This window comes from Pseudorasbora parva, chromosome 9 (assembly GCF_024679245.1).
Source record: "Pseudorasbora parva isolate DD20220531a chromosome 9, ASM2467924v1, whole genome shotgun sequence".
NCBI classification, from domain to species: Eukaryota; Metazoa; Chordata; class Actinopteri; order Cypriniformes; family Gobionidae; genus Pseudorasbora; species Pseudorasbora parva.
In genome coordinates this window covers 8,903,002-8,929,932 of record NC_090180.1, presented here as the reverse complement: position 1 = coordinate 8,929,932, position 26,931 = coordinate 8,903,002, and the positions used below count along the sequence as shown (strand labels likewise).

Here is a 26,931-nt window from a genome sequence, read left to right as displayed (position 1 = left end):
AGCTCTGAGGACATGATTTAATTAGAGAAGAACACAATCCTGAATACTATTGTTATATAGGTAAATTAGATTTATTTATTGTACAGAAAAACACTAAAAGTTGTCTTTATGGCAAATTCAGTTAAGGAAAAAATATATAATTTAATTTAAAAAAAATGCAGTTTATGCAATCAAAGCAAAGCAGTGACAAAATGATAAACAATTAGTGGAGTCTGTTTTGTAGGATTTTTTTCAAGGGGAAGCTCCACTGTCTAAAATTCATTCATATATAAATAACGTTACATGATTACAGAAATGTGCCATTATTCTGTGACATGCCTGATTAACTGAATTGATCGTTCCTGTTTCATTATTTTGTTTCAGAACCAGTTCTTCATCAGCTGTGCCGATAACAAACATGTTTACAACAAGATTGGTGATGCCATTATTGAGAGAATTATCAGAGCTCACAAGTAAGTATGAGAATCTTAATGCATTAACACTGATTGTAATTCATCATCACCATTCACTTTACCAGTGGAGCTTAGTAGAGATGTGCAAGTACAGAAGCATCATGCCCTTTCAAACTAAATGTTCTCAGTTCTAACCAAACAAGTAATAATCATACACATTCATTGTAACTAAATAGGTTTTTGTACATATACTTCCGTCATGACATCGTATTGGCATAGTGCATGGAATGTACTTGATTGGTTTATTTTGCCATACATACTAGATATGATATGCTGCTGCTGAGCAAATACAAGGATTTGTTCAGCTTAGGTTCAAAAAACATACTTAAAGGGTACATAACACACACATTCTGGCTGTCTCATGTTAATCTTGAGTACCCATAGAGTAGCTTTGATTCCTTGATATCTCAGAAGAATCTTTAGTTTTATCATATTTATAAAAACAGATAAAAGGCTGTACAGATTACTTCCCGAACACAGCCGAACTCGTGGAGGCGTGCAGTGGGTGGGAGCTAAAGAGTCACAAGTACACAAACACACACCTATGACACACACAATACGTCTCTGGATAACTTTCAATTCACTATACGTTTGTGTTGTTTACATTAAATGCACTTATTAGATTGCCAACAAAACACGGTTTTACTCACTTCCTGTGGTTTCAACTCATGACCTGGAACAAACAAACACACTTGGAGAACTTCACTGTTGCTCTGGAAAAACAAAAAAACATTGTTTCCTTAACAATGGGTTATTTGGGAAGCTGAACAAGGTTATCCAGGAGAAGTGGCCATACAAGGAATTCCACCCTTTATGATGTCATACAGGGCCATACTTTGGAAAAAAAACTTTACGAAACTTGTTTGAATCCTGAAGGAGTGTATTTGGCACATAAGTAGGTCATGTCCAACTAGTTTTTTTTTGTTTGTTTTTTGGCACGCTTAGCATGAGAATCCAACTAACAACATTGTAAAGAAGTCAGAATGCAGAGGAGGAGGGTAAAACAAGTTTTCGCCTCTTGCTGTAGAATGTTTGCTGGCTAGGGAACGGTAAAAAGTGGTTATGTGGATTAGAAAGTACGTTGGTTGGCTACTACAATAGCTTTAGGAGAATCAATCGGCACTTGGATAGTTTCATGACTAAACTGTGGATTTATTAATTTGAGAAAATTGTATATCATTTACTTACATTTTTTTTATACAACAAAATTTATAATGATGTGAAATCCAGATGCAATTATAGTTTTTTTTTAAGGTAATGAAATTGTAATTTTATATAAAAAAATGGTAAAGAACACAATTTTATGTAAACTTTTTTTAAAGCTACACTGTGTGATTTTCCCCCATCTAGCGGTGTAAAGTTATATGACCATTCAGGGAATATTTTTATTATTTTTATTTGTCTTTATTTGATAGGGACAATGCTCATTGATCAACAACAGGTTACTTGCTGTAAACAAGCCAGAGTTAGCTACTAGTGCTAATTTCCATCTGTTGTCCTTAGCCAGATCTTAACAGGCACACTAAGATAAAAAAAGTCAAAAATACATAGTTTCTGTTCCTCTCAATTCTGATTTCGTTCAACTCCTACGGTGGCCGATTTAGTCCAAGATTAACATGGCAATCCCCCTCTTCACATTCGACGCGGTGCCATCGAGTGTTAAAACGCGAAAGGCGAAGCATGAATTTACGGGTATGTCCCTCTTTGGCTAATGTACTTTCAAGATGGAGGGGGCAACATGGCGACCAGCATTCGAAACCTCACCCTTATGTATTTTCAATAGCAAATTATACTCTTATGAGAATACTTTATTACTTGAAAGAAGTAAATATACATTATTGAGCACATATATTTTTGAAAGAACTAATTGTTTTTTAGCTAAGAATAAACAAAAAGTTACACAGTGTAGCTTTAATAGATAAACTATAATTGTAATTGTATTGTATATGAATTTTAGGTCTCCTCACATGCTTAACAATTATCCAACCAGATTATAGTTTTGGGTTGTATATCAACACCCATCTTTCCTGTATATATATCAATATTACCCAGACATATTAGTATTGCTTCACTTCTTCAATGAAAGCATGTGAGATAAAGTAAAGTGCCACCTTCTCCCATGCTTATGGAGTCCTGGCAACTGTAGTTCCCTGTGAAGTATCTGATTTAGAGGAGGCACGAGTCTCTCGCCGCTGCTGTCACGCACTCAGGCTCAGCTGCAGAGACAGGCCTGTCTTTAATGCGCATTGACGGCTAATGAGAAGCCAGCACCTGCCACTGCACTGATGTGAGCCAGACACGGGCTGTGGACACGCCACTCTTCATTTAGTCATTCAAGTCATCGCCCTCAATACTGAAATACTGCGCTGTTGGGTGTGCTGCAACAATGTTGGCATGTGCTTAAAGAGCTCTCTGGGAGAAGAGCCATTTGTAATGACTTTATAATTATGGAGGCAGCACACTGAACACAAGGACATGCTTCTAAAGAGAAATGGGTTGGAAAGGATGCTTTACCATTAATGTCAGTGGAAGTGAGTGAGGGTATATAAGAATAAGCATATGTTTGCACGGGTGTATCAGGATTGATGCTTCTTGTAATTTGTCACAGGGAGAATAAAACGTTCCGTGTGTATGTGGTGACTCCCCTGCTGCCTGGATTTGAGGGAGACATTACCACAGGTGGAGGAAATGCACTCCAGGCTGTCATGCATTTCAACTACAGGTAGGAATGAAATTTGTTGCTGTGTATGTCTTTGAGCAAAAAGGGTAGCACAGTTCACACACATACTCTATATGTTATGTTACGTTGCGTTGTTCATTTGTTTAATTTATATTTTAAGACAACATGAAACAAACAAACATGTATTTGCAACCAGTTTTTGTACTGTTGCATTTCATAATTAAAGAAAGAAAAGCAATTTAGGATGGGACTTGGGACTGCTTTCATCAGAATTTGATTAGGTCATGTAGATGTGAAACATCGTATACTATAATTCTACAATATTATTTTACAATATTATCATTCCCTGCCTATGCAGCCTTGCTTACATCATTGAAAAGAAGTTGTTTCAGAGGCTGAGAATACTATTAAATTACATTTTGATGAAAGAAATAACAACTGAATAAGGCTGTGCAATATTGAAGAAAAATGCGATATGCAATACTAAATATTAAATATTAAATAATGCAATATTAGATGCATTACGATATTGGTATTAGTATGTAAAATCTATTTAAATTATATTAAAAAAGTGACCAGCAGTGTTTTAGCAAAAATGAATGTCACAAATCTGAAAATATAATTTTAACATCAATGTAAACAAACTAAAATGTAATGCAAATATTTAATACCAAAAACATTTCGCTTGACTTGGTAATATATCGTTATATCAGCCTAAAACTTAAAGGGTTAGTTCACCCAAAAATGAAATTGATGTCATTAATGACTCACCCTAATGTCGTTCCACACCCGTAAGACCTCCGTTCATCTTCAGAACACAGTTTAAGATATTTTATATTTAGTCCAACAGCGTATCTAAGTGTATGCACACTATACTCCCTATGTCCAGAAAGGGAATAAAAACATCATCAGAGTAGTCCATATGTCACATCAGTTGGTTAGTTAGAATCTCTTGAAGCATCAAAAACACATTTTGGTCCTAAAATAACAAAAACTATGACTTTATTCAGCATTGTCTTCTCTTCCTTGTTTGTGTTCAATCCTCAAATAAAGATTCAACGTTAATGAATCAGTGTATTGATTCATGATTCGGATCTCGTGCCAAACTGCTGAAATCACATGACATTGGCGATCCGAATCATTGAAAACTACGACTTTATTCAGCATTGTCTTCTATTCCGTGTTTGTTTTCAATCTGCCAACAAAGATTTGAATGGTTATAAATCAGAGAATAGATTTAGAATTTGGATCGCCTATGTCAAGTGATCTCAGCAGTTAGACACATGATCCGACTCATGAATCAATACACTGATTCATAAGAGTTTGAATCTTTGTTCGCAGATTGATCTGCCACTGCACTGATGTGAGCCAGAAAACAAACATGGAAGAGAAGACAATGCTAAAGTTGTAGTTTTTGTTATTTTTGGACCAAAATGTATTTTCGATGCCCTTTTTTTTCTTCATTTTTGGGTATTCTAACCCTTTAAGACCTAATGCACGGACCCTATTGACACGCATTCGGTTTCTTTCCCCAACTGATATCGTTCACTTAAAGCTTAACCGACTGAGTTTACATGAATACTCATCAAGTATACTCTAAATTCTGTGTGTATTTGACAGTTCGAGCGTGTAACAAGAAACGAAAGGAAACTGAAGGGATCATGCGCTTTCAGAGAGGCGGCTTGTGCGCAATTTTCATTGTGTGTGTGTCAAACAGCACGAGGCCGCAAGTTGTTTGTCGCAAGTTATTACGTTTAATAATTTTTAGAATCAGGCAAGTCACATAAGTAACAGTTGTGTGCCCAGTCTATTCTCTGCTATATGCGTCGACCTAAAACATACACTTTTCACAATGTTGAAGTAGCCTATTAAAATCATTCGGATATTGCGGGCTGTTGCGATATGCATATCGTGATATGGACATTAGAGATATTTCGATATATTGCGCTGCCCTACAACTGAATAACATGTACTGAATCACAGACCAGGGACATTTATTAAGAGTTACTGCAGTAAATTTGCTTGACATTGTCTTAAACCAAATGTGTCATGTACACTGAGCATGACTTGCCCGTCAGTTTCAGTTTCTGCAGTGTCATTCATAAGTTCACAGCAGTAGTTGGTTTCCCAGGGATGCAGTTAACGCTTCCTCTTTAGTGAACTCAGACACATTCTCTCCTCTCCTCCCCTGATTAAGCTTTAATGAGTCTGACAACACACTAAACAGCTTCACGGCTTCTTTCAACTCTATCAGAGAGGAAGAGCGAACAACCCTGGTCTACGAGACAAGCCTGCTTTCATCCTGCAGTCAGGCATATTCATCCTCATCTCAACGATAACCTTCCAATCATGCTCTCTGCATATCATTTGGATGAAAGGAGGAATTTGTCAAAGAAAATTGTAAATGTGGCTTATGTGAGGATAATGACCCGAGTTAGACAGTGCACCTTTGTTTCCAATGCCAGCTTACCAATTCATTCCATTACACACATAAGAGGCACAGCAGCCAAGTGTTAAATGCTTGTTTCATTCGTCTGGAAAATAAATGGAAATAAGCAGTGCTTTAGTGTCGCATTAAATATGGAAAACTGATGCAAGATTTATTTACAAGTTTTTAAAATATACAGTACAGGCCAAAAGTTTGGACACATTACTATTTGTAATGTTTTTGACAGAAGTTTTTTCTGCTCATCAAGCCTGCATTTATTTGATCAAAAATACAGAAACATTTTTAATATTGGGATATATTATTACAATTTAAAATAATTGGTTTTCAAGTTATTATACTTTAAATTATAATTTATTTCTATGATGGAAAGCTGAATTTTCAGTATCATTCCTCCAGTCTTCAGTGTCACATGATCCTTCAGAAATCATTCTGATATGATGATTCATTTTCAAAGTTGGAAACAGGTATATTTACAGGTTAATATTTTTTCATAACCTGAGATACTTTTTTATAATACGTTGATGAATAAAAAAAATAATAATTAAAAAGCAAATGTTTTAAAAATAGAAATCTTTTGTAGCAACAATATAGACTACTGCTCAGTAATTTGAGGTCAGACTTTTTTTTCTTTCTTTTTTTGAAATAAATCAATAATTTTATTCAGCAAGGATGTGTTATACTGATAAAAAATGATTGTAAAGGAGATTTATATTATTTGAAAATGTTATTATTTTGAATGCATGCAGTTCTTTTGAACCTTTTATTCATCAGATATATTAGGCAGCAGAACTGTTTCCAACACTCAGAATAAATCAGAATATTAGAATGATTTCACTGAAAATTCAGCTTTGCATCACAGAAATAAATGATAATTTAAAGTATAATAAATTGAAAACCAAATATTTTAAATTGTAATAATATATCACAATATTTATACATATGTATACATTTGCTGCAGCTCTCTGCCACATTTCATGTGGGAAGGCAGGTTTACTGGTTCATAAGCTTCCTTTTTGGAAGATACCATGGTAACTAAAGATAATAATGTCAAGCCATTTAAAGAACACAATGAGCTGCTATAATGTTATGTTAACATTTGAAAAATCATTTGTTCCCACCTAATCATGGCTTGAATATCTTTTTATTTATTTTTTTAGAACCATGAACAGAGGAGAGTACTCCATAATCACTCAACTGAAGAAAGAAAGTAAGTCTGATTGTTTACATCCCTCTTCTTTCTGTGTGTCGGCTGTTAGAGAAGGAGCGATATGATGCGATTGTGACATGGTTTAATGTGAACCTGACTCTGTGGTGGCAGGGAGTTCTCCTCTGTGGTTTACCACAGCATTGCAACATGTAAGACTAGTGAACATGTATTTCAAAATGTGCTAAATAATTACTAGTAAGAGGATGACATAACTTATTGTAATTGATTGTCTGCGTGTGCCAATCATTGAGTTGAGGTGACATTTATGCACAGAAGTCCCAGTATTCCTCTGACCTGCAAAGCCTGTTTTGTGTAGGGCCTTTATGTAAGGGATAATGTACACCCAGTCGGTTGTTATCGCAGAATAAACCCCGACAGAGGGATGCTAGGGGTCTTGCATCACTATGAAGGGGTTTATTCTGCGATAACAACCGGCTGGGTGTACATTACCCCGCTTATTAAACGGCTACAGTTCCAAATTGTTTTAAGCCTTTATCTATTGCTGAAGATTTGCCATATGCTAAATGTTGAAAATGAATGCTGAAAGGGTTAGTTCACCCAAAAATGAAACAGAGCCTGTGATTACTCACCCTCAAGTTATCGTAGGTGTATATGCCATTCTTCTTTCAGACAAATACAATCGGACTCATATTTAAAAAGTCCAAGCTAACGTTAATCCCAGCAGCTGTTTTTGAAGTCCATAAAAAATGCAGCTGTCCGTCAAATAACGTGCTCCACGTGGCTCCGATGGGTTAATAGAGCCTTCTAATTCGAATCGTTGCGTTTGTGTAAGAAAAATATCTATATTTAAATCTTTATAAAGGAAACCTTCTTTGAAGTCTTCCATTGTAACCCATGGCTGTTTAAGCCACAAGATGGCGCCAGCGTTAAGCATAGAAGTAGTACCGGTCAAGATAACTCATATTACCCGGATCAGCGGTTGTTATTTGGGAATAACATACCGCTGGAATGAGCGATTGACCAATCAGAATCAAGTTTTTCACAGAGCCGTGTAATAAAGCAAGATATTTCAAAGAATAAAAACAGAATACAGGTATGGAATACGGAGATCTTTCTTTCTTTTTTTTCCCTTTTTTTTGTGACCCTGGACCACAAAACCAGTTATGGGTAAAAAATTATTATTATTATTTTTTGAAATCGAGATTTATACATCATCTGAAAACTGAATAGATAAGCTTTCCAATTTATGTAGGGTTTTTGGCAGAGATACAACTATTTGAAAATCTAGAATCTGAGGGTACAATATCTAAATATTGAGAAAATCACCTTTTAAAGTTGTCCAAATGAATGTATATATATATGATGCTTTTTTATTTATTGGAGGGCAATTTTTTTGTGGTGAAAAAAATGAACAAATGCATTCATAGTTGAGTTGGAGGTCTTCTCCTACTACATGGGACAGGTTTTCTCAAACTGTGGTTTTTGAGTTGATTTAAAAGCTAATAATTCATTAAATCATGACCAAGTTGGTCCAGCTTTATATTAAGGGGCTTTAACTCTACTATAACATTTCAAGTAATCATTTGACACAATGCACTTATTGTGAATACATGTTTTACATTGAACTTATATTTTAAGAAATACCTGCATACAATTACAGCTATAATTAATTTCTGAAATTACATCTATAATTACACTGTTGACCCTTCCCTTTTACCCTCCCTTAAACCAGCCCATACCAGATACCACCAAACCTGTCTAACCTTACCCGTATATCCCACCTTTTTGCAATACAAGGAACACAATGCAGCCAATGTACTTTTTTATGCGTACAGTTAAAGCCACTTAATATAAAGTGGGACCAAAAATCTAAATGGCTCATTCTGGGCAGTGTTTTCCCCCAGTGTTTTGTGGTCAGTGTTGCTTTTTCTAGGCAGTCGGAATTTCACCCGATTCTCTCTTTACACCCCAACAGTGGATGACCAATGGATGAACTACATCTCGATTTGTGGTCTGAGAACTCATGCAGAGCTAGAGGGCAGACTGGTGTCTGAACTCATCTATGTTCATAGCAAGTTACTCATCGCTGATGACAACACTGTCATTATTGGTAGGTTTACATTATTACAGTTATCCATTACAGTTATCCGGAAACAAATAATAGGAGTGTTTTTAATGCTCAAATGTTGAGCAACTTGCTGAGCGGCGAGAGCCTTATACTCCCCCTTGTGGTACACTGTGGTACATCATTTGATTTTGAAGTATATGGTAAGGCCCAAGAGGCCATATAATCGTTCATCTGGCAGCTAAATAGCTGTTTTTTGCTTCTGTCCACTCATTCACATAAAATAGTGTATTTGGAATGAGGTCAACAGACTTTTGTGTCCAAAAGAAGTGAGTTTTAATGAGGAAAACATTGTGGTCTGTGTATTTTACACATGACTGCACTGCCAGATGTGCAGTATTGATATTTGCTCGGCAGACCTAAGCTAAGCCCTATCATCATGCCTCTGTTTTCTTGACTGAAAGACATATCACATCTGTAAAAAAAGTTCAAATAATACTTTGTATGAGGAGCGGAAGAAACTCATAAAAAATAAGTGAGTTGTCATTTCAGATAAAGCTTTAGATTTCTGCAGAAGATAGAAGAAATCCAATGAGGAAAGCCATAGATCAGAAGGAGGCAGATGGGAACATTTAGCCGCATCCTGAAATTGAGTTATCTCTCATTCTGTAGGTGGACGATTTGTGTGCTATTAAATTAAATGCCTCAAGATCCAATCACTTATAAAACAATAAATCAAATTGAATCGCAGAGTATTAAAAAAAAAATCTTGTTTTCTTGTCTGTGATTATTATTTGTCTTGATATTTTAAACTAAGCGAGTCATGATCAGTGTGCGATGCCTTTCAGCAAACCCGGCGACAGTCAAGCACATTGTCTTTTTCATGGTTATTGCAATGTATGATACAGCTCAGAATTGTTTTGCTTTATATGATACTAGGCATATTAATGGATATACTTGAAAGTTTGACCAAGAATCTTTGTCAAATATTAAACTGCTTTATTTGTAGGGTCATCCTCATAAACATAGTCTAGTTATGTTTGTTCTTTTTCTTCTCTTTTTAATACATTTTTTCCCCAGGCTCTGCCAACATCAACGACCGCAGCATGTTGGGGAAGAGGGACAGCGAGGTAGCTGTGATCTTTGAGGACTCTGAAACAACAGCTTCGGTGATGGACGGTCAAGAGTACCAGGCTGGCAAGTTTGCTCTGCAGCTCAGACTGGAGTGCTTCAAGTAAGAGCTGATGGAAAGTCCATCCATCCCAGTGTTAGCAACACAACTGAATCACAGCTAAAAGTCTTTGTCTTTCCATAAACCAGAACCATTCTCGGTGCCTTTACTGATCCAACCATTGATGTCAGTGACCCCATCAGTAACGGATTCTACAAAGACGTCTGGATGAGCACCTCGGGTCGAAACGCCACCATCTATGAGAAGGTCCGTGTGATTTCTTGTGTCTTCTCCACTCAATCCTGGGCATGTAATGGAATTAATGATGGCTACTTTCCATCTTCCTATTACATGGAACATTTGAATTATGATTTAGAGGTGTTGCTTGGTCATTTGTCAGATAGGTATTGCTCTCAATCACCACTGAAGCTCTCAGGCTCAGTTGGCTGTTTGGCAGCATCATGACAGGCCAGTAATAATGAGGCCTAATGGATTGAGAGATTCTTATTCCAAACCACCATTGTAGGCTGGCAATTTAAGTAAATGCCTCACACACATACATCAGACAGCCACACAACTACAATACAAATACAATTAGGAAGCTTTAGTTGGCTCCCTAAAGGTGGGGTAAATGCTTTCTGGTAACCGTTGTTAATATTTCAAATCACCAAAACAAACAAGGCCCTTCCCCCAAAAGGGTCTCGCCCCTATATGATAGCTTCGCCCCACACATACATAACCCAGGCATCGACTATGGCAGGATCTGTGTGTTACTAATCCAGGTTGAATATTCAATGAAAAAGTCACCCCTTCCATCACAAAAACACAAACCGTTCTCATGAACAACTCGATAGTACACAAGCACGACAGTCCAACTGACGACATATTACAATTATGACCAGATTAGAGTTATAGCGATCACAAAAACACAAACTGTTCTCATGAACAACTCGATAGTACACAAGCACGACAGCCCAACTGAAGACATATTACAATTATGACCAGATTAGAGTTATATAGATCATGAAAAGAGGAAACATATTTTAGGTGTATAGTATCTTACTTGTCACACACATTTTGTGAGCTGATCTTGAAACAGACAGTTAGGAGATTTAGATGCTCCATACGGTGTGGAAATGAACGGGTCTTTTTCATCGCTGAAGTGAACGACAATACGATTGCAAATGGACAAACAAGCGAACATGACACAAGCATATTCAATCAAAAGCCAGCAAATATTAGTTCTCAGCTGATGTTCGTTATGTGTGACTCGTGTTTTTTTAATAATGACGTGGATTGAGCAAGCGCTCACTCTCTTTTCACCATCATTATTAGACACGCCCCTTACCTGCTGTTTGTTTTTGGACACGGCCCAAGTCCGTTTTGTAATAACACTTACCTCACCTTTAAAGCAACACTGTAGTTTTTCGACCTTTAAAATAATGTCTCTAAAATTACAGGTCCTTCTCAAATAATTAGCATATTGTGATAAAGTTCATTATTTTCCATAATGTAATGAAAAAAATTTAACTTTCATATATTTTAGATTCATTGCACACCAACTGAAATATTTCAGGTCTTTTATTTTTTTAATACTGATGATTTTGGCATACAGCTCATGAAAACCCAAAATTAAATTCTCAAAAAAATTGCATATTTCTTCCGACCAATAAAAGAAAAGTGCTTTTAATACAAAAAAGTCAAAACTTCAAATAATTATGTTCAGTTATGCACTCAATACTTGGTCGGGAATCCTTTTGCAGAAATGACTGCTTCAATGCGGCGTGGCATGGAGGCGATCAGCCTGTGGCACTGCTGAGGTGTTATGGAGGCCCAGGATGCTTCGATAGCGGCCTTATGCTGATCCAGAGTGTTGGGTCTTGCGTCTCTCAACTTTCTCTTCACAATATCCCACAGATTCTCTATGGGGTTCAGGTCAGGAGAGTTTGCAGGCCAATTGAGCACAGTAATACCATGGTCAGTAAACCATTTACCAGTGGTTTTGGCACTGTGAGCAGGTGCCAGGTCGTGCTGAAAAACAAAATCTTCCTCTCCATAAAGATTTTCAGCAGATGGAAGCATGAAGTGCTCCAAAATCTCCTGATAGCTAGCTACATTGACCCTGCCCTTGATAAAAACACAGTGGACCAACAGCAGCAGCTGACATGGCACCCCAGACCATCACTGACTGTGGGGACTTGACACTGGACTTCAGGCATTTTGGCATTTCCTTCTCCCCAGTCTTCCTCCAGACTCTGGCACCTTGATTTCTGAATGACATGCAAAATTTGAGCAACAGTCCAGTGCTGCTTCTCTGTAGCCCAGGTCAGGCGTTTCTGCCGCTGTTTCTGGTTCAAAAGTGGCTTGACCTGGGGAATGCGGCACCTGTAGCCCATTTCCTGCACACGCCTGTGCACGGTGGCTTTGGATGTTTCTACTCCAGACTCTGTCCACTGCTTCCGCAGGTCCCCCAAGGTCTAGAATCTGTCCTTCTCCACAATCTTCTTCAGGGTCCGGCCACCACTTCTCGTTGTGCAGCGTTTTTTGCCACACTTTTTCCTTCCCACAGACTTCCCACTGAGGGACCTTAATACAGCACTCTGGGAACAGCCTATTCGTTCAAAAATTTCTTTCTGTGTCTCACCCTCTCGCTTGAGGGTGTCAATGATGGCCTTCTGGACAGGGTCGGGTCGGCAGTCTTACCCATGATTGCGGTTTTGAGAAATGAACCAGGCTGTGAGTTTTTAAAAGCCTCAGGAATCTTTTGCAGGTGTTTAGAGTTAATTAGTTGATTCAGATGATTAGGTTAATAGCTTGTTTAGAGAACCTTTTCATGATATGCTAATTTTTTGAGACAAGAATTTTGGGTTTTCATGAGCTGTATGCCAAAATCATCAGTATTAAAACAATTAAATACCTGAAATATTTCAGTTGGTCTGCAACGAATCTAAAATATATGAACGTTTAATTCTTATCATTACATTATGGAAAATAATGAACTTTATCACAATATGCAATTTTTTTGAGAAGGACCTGTATTTCAGTGGTAGAACAACTTTTAATCTGACAAATTCTACTGCTGCTGATACCCAAGCAGCCTCCTAGCGCTAAAACCACACTCTGTAAGTTTCATGTTTAGTCAGTACACACAACGGAGTAGCACAGTCCCTGCATGACTCTTCATAGACATAAACAAAGTAGCTCCAGCTACAATGTTCTTCTGCAAGACGCATGCAGTTTTTAATTAACTGCTAGAGTGCCAAAAGTGACCTAGTGTTGCTTTAAAGGTGCTAGGTTTCCACTCCATAACTTAAAACAAAACAAAATTGTAGCTTTATTTCAGGTAACAAATGTTTTGAATTGTTTTATTTAACAATAACAACTCTGGTGCACATTTGCCAAGAAAAAAAAAGAAGCCATGACCATAAAAATGACTTTTGTTGTGGTGGCGTTGCAGGTTTTCCGCTGTCTGCCCTCCAGTCTGGTGAGGAACAAACAGGAGCTCTTGAGTTTCCAGTCCAAACCAGGTCTCGATAAAGAGGACCCAGTTAAAGCTCAAGAGCTACTGAAGAAGATTAGAGGCTTCCTGGTCCAGTTCCCACTGGACTTCCTCTGTGAGGAGAACCTCATGCCCTCAGTAGGCACCAAAGAAGCCATGGTGCCCACAGAGATCTGGACCTGATGGCACCAAATCAGAACCACTGAGAAGATGATCTGCTCCCAGCACGAAGGGGATGCAAAACACCGCTGTGGCAGACAAAACTTTGTTCGTGAAACGACATGAAGGAGCAAAGGATATTAAGACAAACTGTCTGTCCTTTGTCATGGAAGAAATGGAGAGCTCCATATGGTTTTTTACCTTTCATTAATGTTATAAATGTACATAATGATATTTTATAAGCAGTGATTATCAGAACATATTATTTTACTTTACTATTATGTCGCCTTTTTGAGATGCCAAACAGAAGGGCTTTTAAATAAATAATATGATTCTAACGTACATTTGATTTTTATTGCTAGAGCTGGCTCATTTGTAGAGGCACCACTCAAAATGAAGGGCAAAATGGAGAGTGGAAGCCCTGTCAGATATAATTTTATCACCGCGGCCCATTCTTCAGCACGGCGTCCCCAGTGGAAACGCATCCATGACAGGCTGAGTATAGTGATGAGTGTTTTCTGTCTGGTGAACCTGCTCTTAGGCCGAGTCTGCAGAGGCTTTTACTGTCCAGCCTCACTGCCTGTGTCTACGTGTCAGCACTCTGGGGAGAGCAGACAATCTGTCTGTGAATTAAAGTGCTGAGTAACTGAAGGAAATTGTTGCTTCTCAACTCCAAACATCAACGTCGGGCGTCCAATTCTACATCGTCCCCTTCACAAATGTGGCACAGGCCGATTTTCAGGGCTTGTTGCCATTTTCACGTTGTCCCTTGGTGTTTGAATATAATCATGTCAGCCGTTTTCTGCAATTATTTTAACCAATTTTAGTTTTTGTGAATTTTAAAAAATTTTAATTTTTATTTTCTTCCCTCAAATAAAGAGTACTGTATGGGAATACACTGCCATTCAAAGTTTGGGGTCGGTACGATTCTTTTAATCTCTTATGCTCGCATAGGCTTAATTTATTTAATCAAAAATAGGGTTTCTATTTTAATACATTTTAAAATGTAATTTATTCCTGTGATGCAAAGCTGAATTTTCAGCATCATTACTCTAGTTTTCAGTGTCACATGATCCTTCAGAAATCATTCTGATATGCTGATTTTGTACTCAAGAAACATTTCTTTCTTGTTGAAAACAGTTGTGTTGGTTAATATTTTTGTGGAAATTATGATCCTTTTTTTCAGGATTCAAATGTTTATTTGAAATAAATCTTATGTAACCGTATAAATGTCTTAACTGTCACTTTTGATCAATTGAATGCTACCCTGCTGAATACAAGAATTTATTTAAAAAAATTAAATAAAAAAAATTAATCTTACTGACCCTTACCTTTTGGAGTGGTGTGTGTGAATATTTGCATCTAATGTGGCGAACAATGTGCGTTATAAACCATAATGGTGGTTTCACTGAAATAATTCCTAAATACAAACTTTTTTTTCTCCTGTGAAGTATAAAATGCACAGCTGAGTCGTTCATAAATAGATCTGGAATATGCACTGAGAAAGTAAATGGGGTCCATATTGATTTTATATTTAATGTTGGCAATGCAATTATGTTAAAATTTAAGAGATAAGAATGTATTTTTGCTTTTTTTCTTGAACATGTTTCACAATATCACTATATGCATCACTATATCAAACTTGTTGCATCTTTTCTGAATTGTAGCAAAGCCAAACCCGGTTGAATAACATCTCCTGTGTCACCTTTTCTAGTTATATTAATTATGAATTTGACAGCAAGGTGTATTTAGCCCTGGCTCCTTTTCGATAATTCATTTGTACAGAAATTTGGACTAAAGTTTCAAATAAATCCAAAAACTTTGAAGAAAAAAGTTTTGTGAGTGGTTTCCTTGGGGTGTTTTACTGCAATAGCTGATCTTAAATCATATTCTAATGTTGTCTGTCTTTTCATTTTAACACCAAAATCCAATCAAAACATGCCCTTTAGGCACGAGCGGCTGGGGCAGAGGTTTAAATATATGAGTTGTATCCTTGTGAACATTAGTTTTAACGTTGTCATTTCGCAGGGGAACTGGCTCTGATCTGCGCCCAAACCTGGAAGTCTTGATACGCGGTCATTATGAAGCAATTTAAATGCAAATCTGGCCACTGGCTCGTCACCAAACGCGCCTCATTGGAGGAGACACCTGATTGAGAGCGGCCAACATTAATGACATCCTCTGAGTGGAATCATGTTCTGAGATATTGAAATCAAGAGTGAAAAGAGTTGATAAATTATCTTGGTGACCTTAATGCCTTCTTATCATTGGTCTAAAAGCCTCCAGCTGTTCAACACATCCAGACCTTAAGCATTTAGTTTCTTCAAGAGCTATTTCCTCATGAGCTGTCATGCCTCACTAACCATATGTGTCATTTGAAAACAGGATCATTGTCTCAATTACTGTGTACTGTAGTTTTCTGGTATTGTGAAATGGCTCATTAAACAGATTGTCCTCTTCTGAAATGAGAAAAGCATTCTCTGGCAAATTTGCATTGATGTTCACAAGTATGCGAAGTCCATATGTTAATTATACATTTTTGCACTGCTCATTATTCTTATAATATAAACAAATACAGTTTTACTATTGAAGTCTGTGGTGATAGTTTAAAGATTTGTATAGTCTAGAAGCTTTCTAATTAAGCAAAATCACACAAGTGTTGATATTCAGACAAACAGCATGGCTGACAGTATGATGTTGCTTTTATAAACACTTGAACAAACGAGAAGTTATAATGTAATATGGAGCACCTTGCATTTTAGACATAACATAACTGAGGATATTTTCTTGGCACACTTTGAGCATCTTAGTACCAATTGAACATTTCAATGCTACAACACAACCTAGTATTGCTGCTGACCTTTTTGACCACAGTGTACACATCATCTGATGGCCAGCAGGATGACGGGTATCACAAAGTGCAAATGATCACAAACTGGTTTCTTGAACATAAGTAGGTCACTATATTCAAATTGCCTCCACAATCTTGTGGGCCTGTGGCATACACTGCTAAGACTAGTATTACAAGTTAGTAATCAGAATTTATTTTTATTTTATTTATTTTTGCTTTCTTTTTGTCCCTTGATTAAGTGCTAGTGGGTCATCACACTAGATCTTAAGACACTTTTTAACATAATGGCTATGTTTATGCAACTGGTCCGAGATCTCAAACCAACAGAGCACCTTTGGGATGTGGTGAAACAGAAGATTTGCATGGATGTGCAGCCAATAAATCTGCAGCAATCGCGCTATACTATCATGTCAATATGGATCTAAATCACTGATGAATGTCTTCAGCACCCTGTTGAATCGATGATTCAAAATTAAATAAGTTCTGAAGGCAAAAGTGGGTCCATCCAACCTAGTACTAGCAAGGTGTGCCTTAAAACGTGGCTGGTGAGTGGATGTATAGATACACTGAACAAAATGATAAACACAACCTTTTTTTTTTGCCCTCATTTTGAATGATTTGAACTCAAAGATCTAAGAGTTTTTCTATGTACACAAAAGGCCTATATTTCTCTCAAATATTGTTCACAAATCTGTCTAAATAAGTTAGTGAGCACTTCTCCTTTTCAGGGACAATACATCCACCTCACAGGTGTGGCATATCAAGATGCTGATTATATAGCATGATTATTGCACAGATGAAAACAGAAAAATACATAGAAAACAGACAAAAGGTCTTCATGAGTTCAGCTCATGGAAAATGGGTGGGGGGGGGGTTGCGTTTAAAGTTTTGTTTAGTGTATATACATATATACACAGTGGTGGGGTATATACATATCATCTACAGTTTTTATCATATTTTCTGAAATTGAAAGCTCATATTATCTTGTCCTGAGACAAATGACAAAATCTTTCAATCCTATCAATTAAATCCAACCACCCACTTGTGTACTTGTTGGTCTCCAGAGACTCAATGTAGCTTCACACAGTTTGCAGTGTCTCCCCTCAGTTGTAGTTTACTGTAACATTTTAAAACTGTATCACAGTTCACAGTTACAGCTATGGAAGTAAAACTGTGCCACTGGATTTTGAATTCTAATTTTTAGCACTGAATTTTTTTACATCGAATTTTTAACACTGAATTTTATTTTGCATCTAAATCAGACTTTGAATTTTAAAAGCCATCGAATTTCTAGTACTGTTTTTTTTTTGCCTATGACATTTTTTCAATGTTTTAAAAAAATTCAGTGTAAAAAGAAATTCAACGTCTCAAAAAATTCAGTGTAAAAAAATTCAATGTCTCAAAAGATTCAGTGTAAAAAAATTCAACGTCTCAAAATATTCAGTGTAAAATAATTCAACGTCTCAAAAAATTCAGTGTAAAAATATTCAGAGTCAACATCCGGGTAACCAAGGAGAAGCAATCGATCCCTGTATCAAATCATCCAACATCCAGCCAATCATTTACGCTCAATTGGTCATGTGACGCTGAAACAGGAAGGCGGGGAACAGGGCCGTTTCTAGCCTTTCTGGCACCCTAGGCGAGATTCATATGTTGCACCCCCCCCCCCCCCCCCCCCCCTGTTTTTTTTTAAAACTACAACTTATTAAGTAAATATGACTTCCTTATTTCATGGGCATATTGTACATGCATTAATCGAATAATGTAGCTAGGTTTATTATCTCTGAGATCACAGATGTTGGGGGGTTCGGGGGCATGCTCCCCCGAGAAAATTTTGATTTCTATGATCTACATATGTGTATTTTAAGATGTTCTGAAGGCCAAAAAATTAGATAACAATAGCTTGAAAACCATGTCACTTGGCACCGCTGCGGATTGAAGAACACAGTGAGTGACACAAAGACTAAAAGACGGGACGAAGCCGTAGCCGAAGCCTTGCGCCAGTTTCATGTTTTAAAGGTTAATCACATATTTTTTTAGGGGGGGCTGATGCATAAGTTCATAAAAAAGGGCCTAGTGACGCCCATGGTTATGACAGTATTAGCCTACTTGATCAATTTACACTAAACAGCTATCTCTGATGTAAAAAAAAAAATATTCAAATGAACTGCTATAATGTTCTGCACCTGAAATGAGCATGGCGTGTGGTCCGTCCAGTACTAATATTCAGTGTAATGTTTTGCTCAACGTTATGATAGAGGGACCAGCTTAGTAGAGAACAAGTAACCAATAAGTAGGCTATACCAGTATATTTCGCTTTCTTTTTACGATACTGAGCCCCTGATGGCTTTGACCTTTTCATGATGATGAAACTAAAGCACGCTGTAACGAGTAGAAATATAGTGTGGCCCCTTTAAGAGTTGCGCGCGCTCCCTGCAAACGAAGTCTGCATTTTGTGTATGTGCGCACTGAGTCTTGAGCTCCCATGTGTGGGGATTATTTTCTGTTTTCTGTTGCTAACAGTTTTCTGTTGCTAACAGTTATTTTGTTTTATTAAGTAATGCTGTGGACGGAAAGGGAGTTTGTGATGAGAGTTCAGCGGGGAATAAAGTGCGATCTGTTTGATGTTAATCGCCTCCGTGTTTGCATCCACTCCAGTTACATTAAGTGAGCTATCCGCATTTTTCACTCGGACACAAGCGTTACAACGCCACGGATGACGACGTTCCCTGCCGCCCTCTACATGATCTCATTTCATTACAGCAGCTCCACTATCACCATTGCGACTTCACTCCAATAATCGCAACTAATCATAATGCCTTGAAATAGCAAAAGTACGAAATATTAATAATAAAATATATATGAAATAACTAAAAAATCTTGTTGGGGCGGGGACTCATTGACGCCCCCCAGCTGTTGGCGCCCTAGGCGACCGCCTAGTTTGACTATGCCTAGAAACGGCACTGGGGGGGAAGTTCACTTCAGGTGAGCTCCAGAGCTCAGCAGCATGGCTCAGAACACACACGATGGCGCTTCAGTGAGTTTACTCATGACCAATGGAGCGTAAATGATTGGCTGGATGTTGGATGATTTGATACAGGGATCGATTGCTTCTCCTTGGTTACCCGGATGTTGACTCTGAATATTTTTACACTGAATTTTTTGAGACGTTGAATTATTTTACACTGAATATTTTGAGACGTTGAATTTTTTTACACTGAATCTTTTGAGACATTGAATTTTTTTACACTGAATTTTTTGAGACGTTGAATTTCTTTTTACACTGAATTTTTTTAAAACATTGAAAAAATGTCATAGGCAAAAAAAAAACAGCTAGAAATTCGATGGCTTTTAAAATTCAAAGTCTGATTTAGATGCAAAATAAAATTCAGTGTTAAAAATTCGATGTAACAAAATTCAGTGCTAAAAATTTGAATTCAAAATCCAGTGGCACAGTTTTACTTCCATACAGCCAGAGGCCAGAATGACACACCTGACAGCGGAGAGAATGTTCCCTTTCACAACCTATTATTACAAAACAATTTTCCCAAAGAAGTAATGCAGATAATGCTAAGCTTAGCAGGTGATCAGAAAGGATTTTTATATGAAGATATCACACATCATTCCTGAATAACTGCCTGATGCTGTTTGTGCTTCACATGAGACAGTGGAATGTGTCAACAAGTTACAAACAATAAACGTATAACCTATAATTACAGTGGTTTTTAAAGATGTGACTGTTAAGAAGTAGCCTAAACAAGAATATTACATAATACATTTTTGGATGACATTTTGTATTAGATTATATGGCTTAGAAAAAGGGATATTATGTTGTATTATGATCATGAAATGGTCCCAAACACTTATTTTCTGATCATTACTTTCAGCAAACTTTAGTCATCATTTACTCACCCTCACGTTGTTCCAAACGTTATGATTTGCTTTCCGATGTAGAACACACAATTGTTTAGATGTATCTACTGCTCTTTTCATTAAAAATAATATAGGTTACCAAACTTCTAAAATGACAAAAAGTGCAATAAAAGCGGCAAATACAGCCTTACAAAAGCAACACACAGAATTTAAGGTAGGCTATATATTCAGTAATAATAATCTTAGCATCTGACTGTTTTGTGGTGGACATCTCAAGATCAATTGCCATACTTTGGTGGCATTTTCCGTTTTGACCACCATTGAGTTAATTAGGCTACTCACAGCGCCACCTGGTGGACTACAATCCAGAAACATACACTGTGAGCGGTGTACTGTAAATAAATTTGACATTGCTTTGAGTATAGCTCTTATCCCCAAGCAGAGATACACTCTGCCAACAGAACTGCTAATGTAAGTTTTTTTATATAGCAACTCTTTACCTATCTAATCCGAACAGACTCTTCATGGACAGGAATCGATCCTAAGAGTCGAGTCTAAAGCAGCTGCATTTGTCACTGTCATTAGTGAACAGTCTGAAAGGGCACATCAAGACCGTAGCAGATTCTGGGCTGTACATGCTGCCTACGGTAGATATCACCTATAGATGTGTCCCTGAGGGCCCACTGCCAAGAGCTAAGTGCTGCATACTGACGCTGCTGAATACAGAAGCCGACTGCAGTGTGCCATTGCAGCTTGAAATTTGTGTAACTCTAATGGTTGAACTGCATCGACACGAGCAACACGCAATATGTGAAACAAAAAGAAGGGAATGGTGGCGAATATGTCGCTATTTTATTATTTCATCATCCTGCAAGTCGAGGAAAGTGATCGAGCTTGTGAATAGTGCCTTGTTTTGAAGGTGTTAAGGGACAAAATCTGTACATTGACAAAAAATAAAAGCTGTTGCTCATGCTTAGTTACAAAATAAAAATCTGTGAGAAACTACTAAGGTGTGTCCTTGAATATTAGCTGCCAGATCTCGCTAAGAAAACAGACAAACTGCTCTGGATTAAGCAGATAAATTAAAATTAAATAAGCATGGGAAGGCTTACTTGGCAAAGTTGATTTAACATTTTTTTTTTAAATAATTTTAATATATACACTTTAGTTTAGGGTCCAATTCTCACTATTATAACTAGTTGCTTATTAGCATGCACATTACTAGGATATTGGCTTTTTAGTACTTTAGTAATTCTTTGTTCTGCATGACCATCCCTTAATCCTATCCAATACCAAAATTTACTAGGCCTAATAAGTATTAATAAACCGTAATTAGGAGTTTATTGAGGCAAAAGTGTTAGTTAATGAGCAAAGGCTGTGAATACCTATATGTAAATGTGATTTTGTTGTTTATTTTTTATAAATTTGTAAAGATTTCAAACAAATTTCTTTCATGTTTACCTTTTGGGGTATTGTCTGTAGATTTTTTTAGGAATAAGGAATAAGGCTGTAACATAACAAAATGTGGAAAAAGTGAAACGCTGTTAATAATTTCTGGATGCACTGTATATATGTATATACTGTGTGTGTGTGTGTGTGTGTGTGTGTGTGTGTGTGTGTGTGTGTGTGTGTGTGTGTGTGTGTGTGTGTGTGTGTGTGTGTGTGTGTGTGTGTGTGTGTGTGTGTGTGTGTGTGTGTGTGCGTGCGACATGTGCGTGCGTGCGTGTGTGTGTGTGTGCATAATTATATTTTGACCTGCAGAATTTGCTTTAACATTTAGGCATATTTGACAACTACTGTTAGTAGTCGGTCATACTTTGTTGTCCACAAATGCATGACTGTACAATGGAAAAATCCCCAAAATTTGCAGTCAGTACTCAGTAAGTGTACATGGAAACTGCACTGAGTCAGGCTTTGAGTTGAGCTGATGTGTTGAAGAGACATGCGGATATCTCATGCCCCATTGACTAGGATTCTTCAGACTCTCTGTTATATGGAATCTCTTTCTTCTCGGACCAGCACAAATCACTCTTCTGTATCATCAGTGCACACATTGTATGTTTTGCTGGCTAAAGGATTATGCACATTTGGCCATAAAAAGCTCTTTCACTCCATCACGTGGAGCTGAAAGGCGTCCTTGTTGTTCGTGGATTGACCAAATGCTCTTTCTATTCACACTTGATTGCTATTTAACAAAACCCTGATTTCCTTTTATTCTATAACTGACATTATAGCAAAATAGCACAAAAAAAACTGTCTCCTTATTCAGGTATATATGGAAAGTGAATTTCTACGGAAGAAGCACCTTTGGGGCACCGATTGCGCAACAAATTATTGCATAACCTGTTACACACTCCCTGCACAGATTTCACACGGTATGTAACCTTCTGGAATATTCAGGAATATTGTTCTTCCTTCAAATGCAACTTCAGATAAAGGTTTTTAATCAAACACATTGCACAGGAAGGCACTTTCCATCTCACATTAGGTTAACAGCTAAGTGAATTTGAAGTGTCTAAAATATGCCCTTTTATGTCACCTTGCAGCATGCTGCCACTAGGAGGCGACGGCCCGGGTAGTTTATTCCATGGCTATTTGGCACAAGCTGGTGGACTTGCAAATAAATGAACTGCTTTTATTGTAGTACTCCTCTTTGTGAGTCAATTTGGATTAAAGCATCTACAAATGGATAAATGAAAAATGTCCCCTTGGTGCACTGAATCCGGCCTGTTTAACTCTAAACTGAAGGCATTAAAAAGACATAAATACAAAAACGGGGACACAAATATATAAATAATTTGAAAAGTCATACTGTTTAAACAGATTTTGGCATCAAGAAATGATCAGCTTTCATCAAAACCCAGCGAGGGACTCTCATCTGGCTAGCGCTTTGCTGACATTTATAGCAAACTGTGACCTTTGACCTTGAAACACCCTCTTGAAGAGCCTTGCATGCTAAATAACGTTGTTACACTTGTGTCCAGTCGTTGTAGAGCAGCTGTTTTGAATAGGCAACAAAAAAAGGAATCCATAGAATACAGACTTATTAGATGAGAAGCAGAGTGCTCTATTTATGTGATCTTTTGAAGTAATACATATTCATCATTATCAGTGTTGTTTACCAAGCCAGTCATACTGTAGCAACAACACACTTTATTTTACAGCATCAGTGAAACAGGCTGGAAACAGGTTTTTACACACGATTTATCTGAATGACAGACTCTGTCCTCTAATTTCAGCCAAGAATGAATGTGATTTTTCTCTTGATATGCATGCTTTACTTCTATGAAAATGGAAAGAAATCATGTCCTAGCACTGTTGAGGGAGGAAGAATATGAAAAGGGATTTGAGTTCCTAAGAAGTGGATTAAGCAATTACGGGCTAGGTCAAGTTTCCAAGGAAACACAAACGTTCGGCTGAATTGCAGTGGTCGTGGCAGACTGCAGTATTTCAGATGAAAATGAGGGTAATTGGATGAGTGTTCCTTCAAATAGAAACAACAATAGATTAAAATAAGAGAAAGTGACCTATATTATTAAGAGTGCTTTACTATTACTTGCAAACCCAAGTTTTGTATTTTTATTCAGTGAAATATTTGATATAGTGTATAATTTATATAAAACTTATAAGATCAGACACATAAACAGGGAGGTTTTCATTTAGCATTTCTTGTTACACTTCTTCAAAAGATAATGAAATCTTTTTTTATTTACATGTTTATGCTGGAAAACAACGAGTTAAACCACAGTTATACATCAAATGCAGAGGTGTGACGTATTTTTGATGTTATCATCGTTCAGACTGCTGGTTATATCTCATTCATTTCTTACATGGCTTGGAAACTGTTGTTGGGGTAAACAGAATGTGCCTTAAAGCAATGTCAGTTCGATTTACTGCTCACAGCCATGCAGATCTGCCAGGTAACAAGGCTTTTAAATTCTTTTCAGAGTTCCAAAGAAGAACCATAAGGCAGTTATTAACTGCTTAAGGGAAGCTAGGGCTATGACGCTATTCCTGAGAACGTATTCAGCTTGATTCATTTGTATAGACCTACAGCATGTATTATATAATCCGGTTTATTCTTTTTAAAGGTGCTTTAACCTATTAAGATCTAGGACCATTTTTTTGGATTTGGATTTGGTAGGCATGGATTTGACCTATCCAAATTGAAAAGCTTCCCTTACATACAGTGGTCTAAGTTCAAAATGTTGGTGTCATTTTACAGGAAACCCTTTGAAGTTACATTAAACACTGCTAAAAGTGATACACATGTAAGTATATGTTGCCAAAGCTGTAATACCCCCCCCCCCCCCCATTTAGATGCTTATTGATTGATTTGAAAATAATAACAATAATTCAGTTCTGAAAGTGTCTAACTCAGGCCCTGTGTGCTTTAGGTTCCTTCAGACAGTTTAGGCTGTTTCCACTAAATTCAAGAAAATAGTGGAAAAAAAGAAGTGTTATTACAGCTCAGACAACTTGTAATTACATGTTTATCACTTTTAGCAGTGTTTTATGTAACTTCAAAGGGTTTCCTGTAAAATGACGCCAACATTTTGGACCACTGTATGTCTGTATCATAGACCATAAAAAATGGGTGTGTATGGGAAGCTTTTCAATTAGGGTAGGCCAAATCCAGGCAGAAATGGTACCAGAGTAATTTAGTGTAAATACAGTTCCCTAGCGACAGCTGCCAAATAAGTCCCTTTAAAGCATATACAACATGATCATTGTCTTTCAGTCACATTTAAAGGAAGTGTATGTAAGATTGTGGCCACAATTGGTACTGCAATCACTATCCCTTCTCCCCCTCCCCCTGACTCGGTTGCCATATAGGCTGCAGGAACGTTTGTAACTACAGCTGTGGTAACTGGAGCAGATTTTAATATTTAAATAATTTATAGATTATTGGCCGTTGTCATCTTGCCAGCGCTTCATCGCGTGTCATGCCCGGATAACAGAAAATGGGCAAAGAGGCGGGACATGGGCGGAGCTGAGGTGACGTGATGACTAATAGTGGATAAATGGCTATCCACCTGTCAATCAAAGTGGCCACGCCCTTAATTATGCAGAAATGTAAGGCTTTATATAAAGTAAACGAATGAGTTATCCCCCTCACAGTTGTCATGAAGGGCAAAATTAGCCGTATAGACCAAAACAATTTGTACCAGGATGTGAACATGTTTTTTTCTGCTGTAAAATGTACAGAATTTGAACATGGGGCTCAATTAGATTCTGCTCCCTTATGGAGCCAGACAATGAATTTCAGTTTAAGTTACTTCCGTATTAGCTTCAACAGAAACTGGGGGAGGTTGCCGCTTGGTCTTGCTCTGCTTCATACTACAGTAACATTAATAATCACATCCATTAAACCTGATTTTTATCTGAGTCTATTCCCAATTCTTTTCCACCAGCTGTGAGGTGAAGACCACAAGTCCCAAGATTCTGAGCTCAAACTGGCGGCATCCAAGCTACGCCTTTGTTTTGAATAGGCGCCCTCTAGCGGACGGAAAAGTTACATACTGTAGCTTTAATAGAGGATAAAGTGAAAGTTGTTTTACACTCTGTAATAAATATGATCAGTGATCTATTACATAATTGAATAATTTACGGTAAATTAATCTAATCAGTTATCCAGCTGGCGACCACTTGATGTGAACAAATGTAAACGCGCTGTGTCCTGACTGACATGATCGCATATTAATGCTAAGTGTAAACGCAACTGGAATAAGTTACCTCTACAGTAGATTATTTCTGATAACAATCTGAATAAATAACAAGTAAATTAGACATACAGTCTAAATTAAAGCTGCGAGCAGCGATGACGGGCCCAAGCCGGGGGCACCGCCACCCCGGTGGCATCAGCTTAACTATGCACAGCAGGCAATAGGCATTTAATATGGAAAATAAATAAAGGGACTATGTCAAAGTAATTTGAATTCACCTCATTAACTGCAGCAACTGGTGCTGCTATGACCAGGAACCACAACACTCACATCTCTGAGATCAATTACATTCTATTCATTAATTTTATGTCAGATGATGTCAAATGTCAATTTCAAAATGAGTGCAGAATACTGTCCAAATGCTGAAGTTGTATTATCCTTACACTTCTCTTAAAAAATAAATTAAGCCAAATCACAGAGACCGCAACAATGATTTTAATATCAGTGTCAGGGAAGAGAAATATGCGTGCATATAATTTATGGAAGTTTATTATTAACAGCCACTTTTATAAAATCATGTGAATTTTTTTTTTTTATCCATTTGAATTTTATCAACAACACTGTAAAAAATGTTGGTTGTTTTTTGTTGGTTTAACTTAAAAAACTAAGTAACCTGGTTGCCTTAAAATTTTAAGTTTATTGAAATTAAAAATGTGAGTTGATACAATGAAGGAAATTTGTTTAATAAATAAAAACTCAAAATATTTTTGTATCTGAACCACATAAAAAAATGTGATAAATCATGAAAATAGCACTATTTGGCATGTTTCACTCCATCATCAGAAATAAAACACACAATTACCTAATATGCTTAAAAAATCTTTTAATAATCTTTTAA

At 37.2% G+C, this 26,931-nt stretch overlaps 1 protein-coding gene across 1 annotated transcript in view; it reads left to right on the top strand.

Annotated features, from left to right (window-relative positions):
• Positions 1-15,276, top strand: part of pld1a (phospholipase D1a) — a 37,561-nt gene extending 22,285 nt beyond the window's left edge. Inside the window, exons 20-26 of the mRNA XM_067453744.1 lie at positions 364-452; positions 3,061-3,174; positions 6,739-6,788; positions 8,725-8,859; positions 9,895-10,048; positions 10,135-10,252; positions 13,443-15,276. Of these exons, the coding sequence (XP_067309845.1) occupies positions 364-452; positions 3,061-3,174; positions 6,739-6,788; positions 8,725-8,859; positions 9,895-10,048; positions 10,135-10,252; positions 13,443-13,667 (885 nt within the window). The 3' untranslated portion in view covers positions 13,668-15,276. The remainder of the gene's footprint in view (positions 1-363; positions 453-3,060; positions 3,175-6,738; positions 6,789-8,724; positions 8,860-9,894; positions 10,049-10,134; positions 10,253-13,442) is intronic.
• Positions 15,277-26,931: the final 11,655 nt, after the last annotated feature.